Source organism: Fusarium solani, assembly GCF_023522795.1.
Source record: "Fusarium solani strain SB1 chromosome Unknown bctg00000005, whole genome shotgun sequence".
In the NCBI taxonomy this organism is placed as follows: domain Eukaryota; kingdom Fungi; phylum Ascomycota; class Sordariomycetes; order Hypocreales; family Nectriaceae; genus Fusarium; species Fusarium solani.
Genome location: NW_027072153.1, coordinates 3,992,022 through 4,004,472, shown reverse-complemented (window position 1 = coordinate 4,004,472; position 12,451 = coordinate 3,992,022). Strand labels below are relative to the sequence as shown.

The window sequence follows — 12,451 nt, the reverse complement described above, 5'->3', positions numbered from 1 at the left end:
GGAATAAGTCGCTGTTGTGCTATTCGCAAAATACGTGGATGTCCTTGGTGAAGTGACTTTCACATCCATCGAGTAGAATAACTCGTTTTTCACCGGGATTTGAAGGTTTTGTCAACTTCTCGAAGTGTACAATCCACTCCAATGCAAGGATATCCGTAATATAACCCTTGGGACTAGTTGCAATAACCGTATCGTCGTGTAAGTTGTTGTCAAACCACTTGACAGGTAGTTGTACGCCGGGCATAATTTGGAACGAGGCAATCGACTTCCCAGTTGCTGATACGGCTTCAATGACAGTCATCGAAACTAGATCATATGAATCCGTAAGAATTGGCCGTTCAATCTCCAAAAGTCCATAGGAAAGTCCCTCTCAAGAGATATCCTATCATGAACCCGATTTCGTCGATATTCCACACGTTCTCGGGCTTGACATAACGTGAATAATGACGCCACGACTCAAACCACTTCTCAACGTGTTATCGGTCTTCCATTGACTTCCGCTTCGCATCTCGAGTTGACGACTTCTTCCTATGAAACGTGTGCTTCCAACGTCTCATAAAACGTCTTGCCCACTTCCTAGAGGCAGTTGCTGGTCGCCCCTTAGACCGTAGAACTGCATTGGCATGTTGATGGAGGGCACGAATCTGTATGTGATGCCCGTGAGTGATACGGCGATGTGCCCATATCACTATCGCGCCTTCTTCTGCTCGTGAGAATAAGGTACGGTTACCTCCATTCTCACGGCGTGAGTGGGCGCCCTTGTGACGAGAATACATTCTCGAATAACCGACTTGGAGGTCACGAGCTGCTGCGGCGAGACTCTTATAGTACCCGGCTTGATACAGCTTGACACCGGCAACGGTTCTCGGCAGTACATCGCGGAAAGTTGGGTTTTCCGGTATCTGAGTTGATCCAGAATCGAATTGCAGCTTCCCTCTAATCAGGGCTTTCGATTGGTATATTTTTTTGAAGCCATTGGACTTTATTTGCAATTGTTGTGGTGGTTTTAATTATGGTAGTGCAGACGCGATAATGTCAAAGTTGGGTAATGTTGGTGATGTCAGGGCGGGGTTGTTGAGACGCGTGTGCAAAATGCGGGTTTATTCTTAAAAACGAGGTACATAGGATTTGGTGGGGACGCCTCCTATTCAGAGGTATCTTTTTTTCTTTTGCGAATCAAGGGCCCCTTTTGCTAGTCAGTGAACCCCCCGTGGGAGCGGCAGCTCCCACGGGGAGCCGAGATACAGGCCCCCCACAAGTAGCGACCAACTTGTCAAACTTCAATCCATTAATATTCCAAACCACGATAACTTATTCCACAGGATAGGGGAAAAAACTATGGGGCTAGTCTCATTCGATTGCACTTTTCTTGCTCTATTGTCCATATCATTTTTGCTCTGTTCCAAGCAAATTTTGTTTTCGGAACTCACCCGTCATCCCTAGCCCCCATATTTCGGTATGACTTAAAGCCAGATTTCTTGTCACTTGTCACATTTTGTCGTTCTTCCACCCCTCCCAAGTGGCGCACGGCTTTAGCACCGTCAGAGACTACGCCTCGACTCTGCACTACTATCAAGGTTTGGCGTGGCAATCCATGCACACTACCCCGGGGTATCCCAAAATCGACGAGGCTAAAAAGGTTCGGAATCCCGCCTCCGCTGCTCCACACTCGGTCCACAATCCGACTACGTCCAACGATTCAGTCCCTGAGCAACTTGAACAGAGACATTGAAAAACTCTGCATTCCACCCATCAGTGGCCGGCCTCAGAAAGCTCAATCACTATGATCAGACTTTACTCTACTTTCCTCTCGGTGGCAGGGCTCGCCCGATGGAGCACTGCGACAGAGACGGGTCCCCAGCTCCTGCCTGCCTGCACGGTCAGCTCCTCCATTGTGTAGTCCACCTATGTGATTGAGTCTCACTGTGTTCCACAGATGAGTTGCATTGAGCAAAACAACATCACTTCCTGCGCTACCACGGACATAGCATGCCGTTGCGCAGATGTCCCTTTCCTAGTAGCTGTTGAGCAATGCGTTCTTCCAAGTTGCACAGTGAAAGAAAGCCTGGGTATCCGATTGCCCTTAATCTGGGTCCAACCTAGCTAATCCCTGTGCGAAGTTACCCAGAAGCTCATGTCCGGCGCATGCCATGCACCTGTCCGCGATCAGAGTGACAAGCTCGTGACTATTGTCGGCGTCTTCACTGCTCTAGCCATTGCCGCCATGACCGCTCGCCTATATACGCGGTACCTGGTATTGGGCAAAATGGTATTCGGAGACTACGTTGCAACGTTCAATCTGGTAGGTGTTGACCTTTTTGGAACGCGTTCAGGGCCAACATGAAAATGGAAGGTCACCGTTATTGGACTGTCCACTCTCCTGATTTACTGTGGGTGCCTCTCGTGGCTTGATGGACTCCAGAGCCGGGCTAAGTCTCTCGCAGCATCGCAGAACGGTTATGGCAAGGATTTGTTTCAACTCCAATTCGATGAAATAACCCACTTCCTACTTGTAAGACACCCGATCTCTATGGCTTGAGGTCTGTTTAACGGATTTACGGGTCTTTTATGCCGCCCTGCCTCTGTATCACACGACGATAATTCTAACGAAAATTGTCATCCTCCTCCTCTATAAACGCATCTTTGTTGTTGACATCATCTACCTTCGGCTTGCCTACGGAACCGGTATGATATGCATTGCATACTGGATTACCTTCGTTGTTGTTGATATCTTCCAATGCACACCGGTCTCGTATGCTTGGACTCGTTGGGATGGCGAGCACGAAGGCTCATGTATCGCATATCGGCCAGCAGTTTACGCAGCATCCATCATCAATATAGCGCTCGACGTGTGGATCATGGTGCTGCCCTGGCCTCGGCTGTTACAGCTGCGAATGCATTGGAAGAAGAAGATCCATGTCCTCCTTATGATTTCCGTCGGGGCTTTGTACGTCTCATACGATCCTCTGACGCTCTCCTGCTAATGGGCCTATCTCTAGCATCACTCTGATTTCGGCACTACGGTTTAGCTCCCTCAAAGCATACTCCGATACACCGAATCCCACTTGTAACGTTCAGAAGAGCCCTTGAATCTCTGCGCATATGACTGACCAGCGGGATTAGGGGACTGGGTTGCTATCGGGTACTACTCCCTCATCGAAGCCAGCGTCGGAGTGGTCTGCACTTGCATGCCCGACATTCGAACCGTGCTGGTCCGTACCTGGCCCGCTCTTTCCGGCTCTACCTATCCCGACTGGAACGAGTGGCATTCTGGGCGACCTCCGACGGTTCCCACCCAGGTCAGTTCTCACAATACTCTTTCCAGAGAGGCGGACCGAACGCGTGAGCATGGCAAGTACAAAAAGCATCAAGATAGTGATGTGCTTGGGAGCAGGAAGGGGACGCGTGTGTGGAACGACACAGATTGTGCGAGTGCCGCTGAGTTGATCGAGATGGAATCCATCAGCCGCATGGGATCCAATAGCCGCAATAGCTCATGAGAATCTCACCATCGCGATCTGTAAGGGCTGTTGCATGATGATCGGAATGGAGTCTTGTCTTAGCTCCATACCACGGGGAGTGAAGATAGGCGGGTTGAAATAGGAGTGGGAGGACTACTGAGTTTCAGGGTCTTATCTAAAGGAAGATTACTGAGAAAGCGAGTGAAATATCCCTAACCTACATGATAAGCACACCAAGCCGTGCACAACTGGCCAATATCACCTCATACTAGATAGCCACGCAAGTCACCTCTCGGTCGATTTCAAGCTCATCTGCAAAACAATATGATCGTTACACTTTATGCACCTTCTCATTCATCCTATATGATTCAGTCTCTCGATGTCGGGTGTTTTAGCTCGCCCAAGCAAGCATACGGGTGACAAATTGAGAGGTAGATGCGGGCAGGTACAAGCCATATCGCCAAGAAGGATTTCTTTCCGGCATTTCTGGCAGCGTTCCAAGAGTCCATGGCAGAAACGAACATCCAAGGAGGTTTTCAGGGGACAGGTCTCGTTCCTCTGAACCTAGACAGCGTAATATCTAGGCTCAATATGAAGCTACATTCGCCCACGCCAGCCGAGGAGGTCAATGAGCTACCCGCACCTTGGGTTTTTAAGATGCCAAATAACCCGATAGAGGTGAGTTTGCAGTCTGAATTCATCAAGAACCGGATCTATCAACACCAAGAAAGCTCTCCGACATCGATCCTGCATGCGGTCGACTAGTGTGCCAAATGGACGCAAGGAATTACGCATCAGATCGCTTTGCTAAGGTCAGAAAACCAGATCCTTCGACAGGAGAACGAGATACTTGGTCGACGCCGGCGTACTAAGAAGAAATGTATCCGAAAAGGCGGAAGCCTTACTCTAGGCCAAGGACAGGATTTGTAAGGTCAGAATGTAGTAGATATCAGTTAGAAGAAAGTCGTCGAAATGGTCGATAGAAGCGTGGGCTAGAAACGAAGCAACGGCAATGTGGTGTCTGCGGCAAGACGGGACATAATGCACGAAGATGTCAGATCGAAGTAGCAGTGCCTCAAGAACAGAGTTCCAATTGATTACAAATGATTCTATGCGTATGGTTGATTCTGCAAGGTAAAGAGTCCAGTGCTCGCGGTTAAAGTGGCGACTCGCTTTTTCTGGCGACTCGCTTAACATGTACGTTATGTGGAATACATGAATTCAACTGACTTTCGCGCTCCCCCAGCTTCCAGCTGCATTTCCGCTATGTATCTGGGGCGTCCATTCCAGAGAATTCCGGGAACTGGGGCTAAGTCACCACTAGACTGCCTGTGATTCATAAATTGTATTCTACCGGTAGTCGTTGGTTCAAAGGGCGCCACCTCGTTGCTAGATGGAGCAAACTGGGAGCAACCACAATATTCCACCCGTTGTCGCTAAGTAAAAGAATTCCTCGAGACGATCTTGAGATTTACTCCATGTAAGTATTGAGTATATGAGAATTACACATGCGCCTCAGAGAAGTTCTCCAGGACATTTGCAATGACCTCGGTAGCCATTAGCACCTCCTCGTCTCGGAGACTCCAGCCAACCACCTGCACGTGCGCAGGCGCGCCATCGACAGCATCTGCATCAACTATTTAAAATGTTAGCTTGTGTATTTTCTCCAGAAATTCGCCTTGGACAAGACGAGAACTCGGCTAGCTTATGCAAAGGAGGCTTACACCCTTCAACTTTCTCGGTATCAATCTTCTTGTTCGACTTCAGGAAAGGGATGACACTAGCGGGACACTGCAGATCGTCAGCCACGGTTGGTTCAGTTGATTGTGTGGCCTGTTTCAATACTCACATCCAGTAGGTTCCAGATCATGGCATAGGTCGACCAACCATACCCAGTGTGAGGCATGCCGGTTCCTTGGTGGCAAGGGCACAGCAAGACATCTATGTCGGCCTCGGTGAACTTCGCATGCCACGCCAGACGAAAATCAGCACGGTCGCCATTGAACTTCCAGACGTCGTCAAGAGTACTCTTGGGCACCCCGGCCATTACTTTCCTGAACTCCTTCATAGCGGGCAAGATCTCCTCATCCGCGTCGTCAAGGAACTGCATCAGAGTGGCTTTTGTATCGAAGCCGAGAGAGTGCAGAAAGATGCCAAGGCATTCGAGAGTTCCAGCGCCCTCAGGTGTTGACAATGGCACAATCTCATGTCCAGCGGCTTTGAGTGTCTCGGCAGCCTTACGTAGTGCTCGAAGAATCGGAGGGAAGACGGGGGTTTCAGGGGTACCCTCCCAGAAGCCAATCCTGAGCTTCCTCTTGGGAATATCTACCCAGGGGATCGCAAGGGCCGTTGAGTCCCTTCTCCAACCTTCATTCGCAATAATGGTTTTGCAGAACAGCGTGAGATCTCGGGCGCTATTAGCGTGGGGTCCAGCTGAAGGCAAAATGCCAGGCCATCCTTTGCGGAAGTGGAACTGCTGGCCCGCAAAGGGAATCCGGTTTGCCGTTGGCTTAAATCCATAGCAGCCACTAACATGAGAAGGCACTCGAATAGAACCGCCGATATCAGTACCGAGACCGAGAGGGGAGCCCCGAAAGCCAACTAAAGCGCCCTCCCCAGAGCTGCTGCCCCCAGCACCCAGGGTAAGTTTGTGCGGATTCATCGTAACACCGAACACGTTATTCTCACCCTCTAAGGACTAGTACTTCTGTGTCAGTTTGCTGCGAGCCCATTGACCGTGTCATGCAGGGGTGAGACTTACGAAAAGCCCTTGAGGAACGTTTGTCTTACAGTAGAGGACAGCGCCACCCTCTAGGAGCATGTCGACAATAGGCGAATTTTCCTCGGCGACTGGCTTGGTCAAGTATGTGACGAAGCCCAGAGTAGCCGCCTCACCCTTGACCATCCACATGTCCTGGATTTGCGTGTCAGTACTTATACTATTAGGTCACTACAAAGTAAAAGAAAAGGAGAGGCGGGCAGACTTTGAGGCTGATAGGTAATCCGTGAAAGGGTCCCATTGGTTTTCCTTCCCGGACCAAGAAAGCATCCAACTCTTTTGCCTGCTCAAGTGCCTTATCGAAGAGGATCTCTGTCAAGGGGTTGAACTTCTGCCGTGTCAGCACCAAGAAACGTGGGGGTGACAGGCACGGCACACACCAACTGATGCGCGATGGCTGCGCGCTTGCAAAATGCCGTGGTGACCTCCAGGGATGAGATTGCGCCAGAGGCGAGCTGCCCAAGAAGGGCAGTGGCATCGTAGTTCTCAGTAATTTCGCGTTCGCGCTTCGTGAGAATATTGGTCTGATCAAGAAGATCAAAGGCACTGATTGGGTTGCCACGATGGGCCTGGCTGGTAATCTTCTCATCTAAACGCCATTCAAGGGGGATGCGCGATTCGCGGAAAGACCGTTTCTCGCGGATGAGAGCCTGCCAATCCGGTTTCGACATGATGTAGGACATATGGTGTGAGATCGTAGCTGGATCAAAATGGATTCAAGTAATCAACAATTTATGGACAATTATTGTTGGCGTGCTTGACCTTAGCAAAGAAGAAACATGCTTTTTCAGGAGGTAAAGGTTCGCTTTATATATAATCAAGATCGCGTTGACCGAGTGAAGTTACGTAGTGCCGTAGGAGTGCCGAGGGCTTGATCCTCCCCGATGCCTCGGCAGGTGGACAATTGCCATGTCTGGAGCAGTGGGTGTGTGTGTAGGGGTGGCCGGTCAGCCGCAGGTCCGGCGGTGCATGTCCATCTGCCCAAGGTACCCCCGCAATGCCTATCTTCTTACCTCATTTGCTCATCTGATGTTTAGGTCTTTTATCCCATCAGCTGACTACCCTTGCAGCGACTGTGCAGAGTCAGAGAGCGACTGTGTGACCCACAACACTAGCCATAAACAGAAGCTTAGTGGTTAGAGGGATAGGCCACGCTCAATCTGGTAGTCTGAGGTGAGGCATGGGCAACGAGGGCTACACAACCAGCGAATGCCGATCGTGCCATCGGTATTATCCGTTCTCATGCTGGGGTAACAGACTAAACCCCACACGCCTTACCTATCGTGGATTAGGTTAAATAAATATACTTTGCTCTATCGGTGGGGTTCCGATGCCCGTAGAAGCCCCCTAAAGAATATCTACCTAGAAGGTTTATTGCTAAAACCGGTCCCCAACGGTAGCATACTGCTGCCCCTTCTGTGCTAGAAGAATCAACCCATCGTGCCCCATATTATATAGCGCAGTGCTAGGCCGTAGCACTCTTTGCCCTCTTGCTAATAGTTATCATAGACTCAACGCTCAATAGCTGCATAAAGGCGGCCAAGGCACATATAAATCCCCAGTAGTATAATACCACCGTGGGGCGCGGTTTAGCGTCGTCTATACCATAGCTAAGCTAGCTAGGTTAAATTAAGGTTTAAATAGTTCTGATTTTAAACTTAGTGTGAACGATACCAGTATAGGCTTATATATAACGCTAGCCATACTATCACGAAGACCAGATAAGGCAAGAAGATAGTTAATATCATATATGGCATAGTAAGGGTAGCCAGGAGGTAGGTAAGGAAGGTATCATAGTTTCTACCGAGGCGCAATAAGGCGGCTCCTAGGTATAGTGAAGAGACGGTTAGTGTAACTATAACGACACTGGCCTCGGAGTTCAACTGACTTATTGATAGTAGTTTTTGGACGTTCTTTTTAATAAGATAAAGTTTTCCTTTAATTTATGGAAAGCCCTCATTAGGTATAGCGCCCCACATGACCCCACGTACTTCAGTTATAGGTGAGGTAGCTATATTGGCGTGGCAATTAGCGAGAATAAAAGTAACATAGGGTCTTTAATTAGTAGCCTGTGAAACCGTGAGAACGTCTATTGCCAGATAAGTTAGGTGGGAAGTCAAGCACCTCGCATTTGGCATATTTCTATTGGTTAACCCCCCGTAGTGACCCTCCTAGAGACTTTCCACAATTAAAGGGATAATTGTCAGACAGTACGTGTATTTGGTCCAGTGGTTAAATTAGTATATTCGTGTTATATTTATATTCTTATTAAGTATCTGCCCCTAAAGGACCTGCTTTTAATCTTAAGATCTTTAACCTATATGTGATATCCTATTTATTTAAAATACCCCCTTTAGACTATCTAGTATGGTTTAGTCTATATAGTTTATAGTCCTATTGCTAGATTAACCTTCCCTCTAATCTATCTATTTTTCTTCTCCTTAACCTAGCTTATTCTCTACTTTTAGGAAATCCTCTATAGTAAGTTCCTTAAACCCTTTCTCTTAGATCCTTTCTTTAATATTAACTAGGCTAACCTATATAATAAACTTCTTAAACTACTAAGTAGGCAATGCCTTTATAAGGCTATCTGCGATTATATTAGTAGTAGGAATATATTAGACTAAGATCTAGTTAGTAAGTGCTTCTTAGCCTAGCTAATGGTTATAAATATTAATATATCGAAGTTTAGTCTATAGAAGTGCTACGTCGGAGTTAATAAGCTAGATAGTCTATGCGTTATCATACTAAATAGTGATCTTTATATTATTAATAATTACGCTGAGCTCCTTAATTAATCTAGAGATAAATATAGATTCTTTTGCCGCCTATATAAGTATTAATAATTCCGCCTCTATTATAGAGGTAGCTACGGTGTCTTACTTATTAGCATACTATCTAATAGTCGCTTTAAAGAGCTTTATAACATAGGCTTATAAACTCTTCTAATTAATAATATTATTAGCAAAAGAAGCATCGCTATAAACATCAAAAGTATCAGTTCTACCGAGCTATAATGCAAGTATCTTAGTAGCCTAAAGGTATTAGAGTAGGTAGTCTATAGCCTTGTGATGCTTATCGCTTAGGTTTATATTAAATTGGCAAAGCTAGGATATAGCGAATACGATATCTAGCCAAGTAATTACCGCTAGGTATAATAAGAAACTAGTCTTATATTAGTACTTCTATATTAATGCTACTAAGACTTACTCTTTGTTAGGAAGTAGCTCCTTAGTAATCATTAGTATAGGAGGATCTTTCCCTCCTTAAATTCTAAAATAGTTAATAATCTTATTCACTAAAGACAACTACGAGAGCTAGATTAGGCATTGGCTCTAATCGTAGATTACCTTAATCCTAAGAAACTACTATAATAGCTTACCCCCCGAGGGTTAATACTTCTCTTAGAGCTTACTTATTATCTAGTCTATTACCTATTAATTTATCTTCTCATAGGTAATAATTAGATTATCTATATAAAAGAAGATTATTATTCCCCCTTTTAAGAGGCAATATAGTTTATGGGGTATAGGCTTAAATCTGAGATTTATGAGGGTAGTAATTAATTCCTTCTGCTAAAGCAATAATAACTAACGCAGGCCATATAGTGCCTTCTAGAGCTTAAGAATTAGGCCGGGTCTCCTATATCTTAGTGGCATCCGTATATAGACATCCTACTTTAGTTTAGCATTAATAAAAGCATTAACGATATTATACTAAAGTAGTTCAAGATCAAATCAGGCAGCTATAGCCATCAGTATTCAGAAAGATCTGCCGGCAAGTATAGATATATAGGTGTCTTCGTAAGTTAACTTAGCCTACTAGTCACCTCGTATGACAAGGCGGGCCTTGCATTTAATAAACCACCCGTGCTTATCAAACTTATACACATATACCCATATGCAGTCTAGCAACTCCTTCATTTTAGTATCCTATCTTTAAGAGCGCATCTCCTTATAGCTCCAGAGGTAAGTCTTTTTTACCTCCCGGAATAAATTACCTATTAGATAGCTCTTAAGTTCTTTATATCTCTTTAGCAACGCCAGCATATCTCGCCGGTATATCTAGAACTAAGCATTACCTAAGTCTATTAGCTTTATAGACTAGGTTTTGTTATAAGAGGAGTCCGCTAGCTTAGCGGGTCTCTTATGGTTTTCTATAGACTAGGGTTCTCTGCTATTAAGGTAGCAGCTAGCTAAGCTTACCTGCTTTTTAAACTTCTGCTTACTTACTACCTTATTATCCTAGGTCCCTTTAATAGAGGCGAGCCGACCAGCATTAAATGCAGCCTCCTAGCAACTAATCGGGGTTAGGATAACACGAGGGGCTCTATTTATACCACCTCGGCCCGGGGAGGTACTAGCGCTAGGTGGGATATATACTATCTTCGTAGCTTATAACTAAGGGGGGTCCTCCCCCTTTTCCTCACGGTTAATTCTCTAATAGCAGCGACTAAGAGGGCAATAGGCTATAAAGGGTAATTCTCTAGGGTTAGGTAGGGAGTAAATCAAGCGGTCATATAGGGGTGATTAATCCTATCAGGCTCTTCTCGATTATAGTCTCCTATGGCTAGTAGGATACTAGCCTCACCCTATGTAATCGCCGGCTTATATTTAAACCCTCTAGGTAGATTACTTATAACCTCCCGCTTAAACGCTAGGTCCTCTAGCAAGGCGCTAAGTTCCTTATCTTCTTCTTAGGTTAAGGCATCTAGATTAATACTAGATCCCTATGGGATCTCGGCCTCGGTGAGGCATTAGTTTAGTTCTTCCTTGCTAAGCTATCTTAAGTTATCCTTAAGGTATTAGATATCCCTAGAGAATATTTCTTTCTTATTAAAAATAATATCTCTAGTAGAGATAACCTTATTAATTAATAGATTCTAGGCCTCATAGATATTTATCAAGTTATACCTAACTAGGTATCTTATCTACCCTCGGGGCTTAAGTCACTATAGTTAGTTCTTCTTTTTAAGGGCATTAGTCATTATCGCAAAGGCCTTATAGCTATATACGCGAAGGTATATCTAATTAGGTTTACGCTCCGTAATAACCACGCCATCCCTAAAAGCAAAATAAGTATAGAAGCGCTTATATAGTATCTTCTAGTTATAAATATACTTTAATGTCTTATTATAGAGGTATACCGCAGCATATTAGATCTCAACCTAAAGAAAGGAAGATAACTTTGCTCTAGCTCTTATTATATAAGCCTTCTCCTTAATTATACCCCCCGAGCGCTTTACGCCGCTATTTTAGTTTTAGGTATATAATATAGAGGGCTCTAAGCGCATCCCGTTTTTAATGCTTATAGACTTACTTACTCGGTGGCTATCAGGGATCTCATTATCATATTTAAGAATTTCAGGCCTATACTAGAGTTAGCACTCAAGCGTTCTAAGCAAGTATTTAAGTGCATTAATAAGTATTAGTACTATTTAATCCGGGAGATAATAGTCCCAGATATAGCCAGAGTACTGATTGGTGACTAGCATGGCTGAGGTATAGTCAGGGTCTCTGCTAATATCGTGGAAGTCAATATATTGCGCATCGAGACGAGATCTTTCCCGACTCCGACAAATTCATTCCCGGCCGATAGTTAGGCGAAAAAGGCAAGGATCTCCAGCCCTTTTTTATCGCTTTCAGTGCAGGTGCTCGTGGGTGTATCGGCCGAAATATCAGCTATCTAGAGCAGACCGTGCCTCTAGCGAGCGTTGTACATCGTTACGAGTTCGCGTTGCCCCATCATGACTGGGAACAAACCTGGCTAGAGGCACTGAATGCCATGCCAGGAAAGATGCCCCTCAAGGTGTGGAGGCGGGATCTAAGCAATCGAGAAGTGTAGACCTGTTTTTTAACACCTTCAACACCTGGCTTATTCTTTAATGGGACACATCAGCGACTTGAAGGCCTAGAGATGCACCACTCAACAAGGGATTGACTTACATGGATGGACAGTATTTGTGGATAGACCGGGCATGTGGATATGAAATTTCTCGATCATGAATGAAGAATGGTTCTTTAGTATTACTTATGTGGCCAATTCCATAATTCTGGTACGTCCTCTTGACTGACAAGGTGTGAACACGCCACATTAGCCAAAGGTATAGACAGCAAGACGCAAACGGAGGAATGGGTAACTTACATGGTTTGGGTCGTCCATGGTGATTTTCGATTTGCCATTTTCAATATTTCGTAAAGAGCCTCCTGCT

At 45.5% G+C, this 12,451-nt stretch overlaps 1 protein-coding gene across 1 annotated transcript; it reads right to left on the bottom strand.

Annotated features, from left to right (window-relative positions):
- Window positions 1-4,963: 4,963 nt before the first annotated feature.
- On the bottom strand, window positions 4,964-6,911 carry MRS44_009681 (uncharacterized protein; the record flags this gene model as incomplete). The annotated part of the gene is made up of 6 exons (XM_065621425.1): window positions 4,964-5,097; window positions 5,186-5,252; window positions 5,311-6,159; window positions 6,223-6,375; window positions 6,500-6,568; window positions 6,621-6,911. 6 exons carry the CDS (start codon window positions 6,909-6,911, stop codon window positions 4,964-4,966), a joined length of 1,563 nt encoding a protein of 520 aa, XP_065477497.1.
- Between the last annotated feature and the right edge of the window lie 5,540 nt (window positions 6,912-12,451).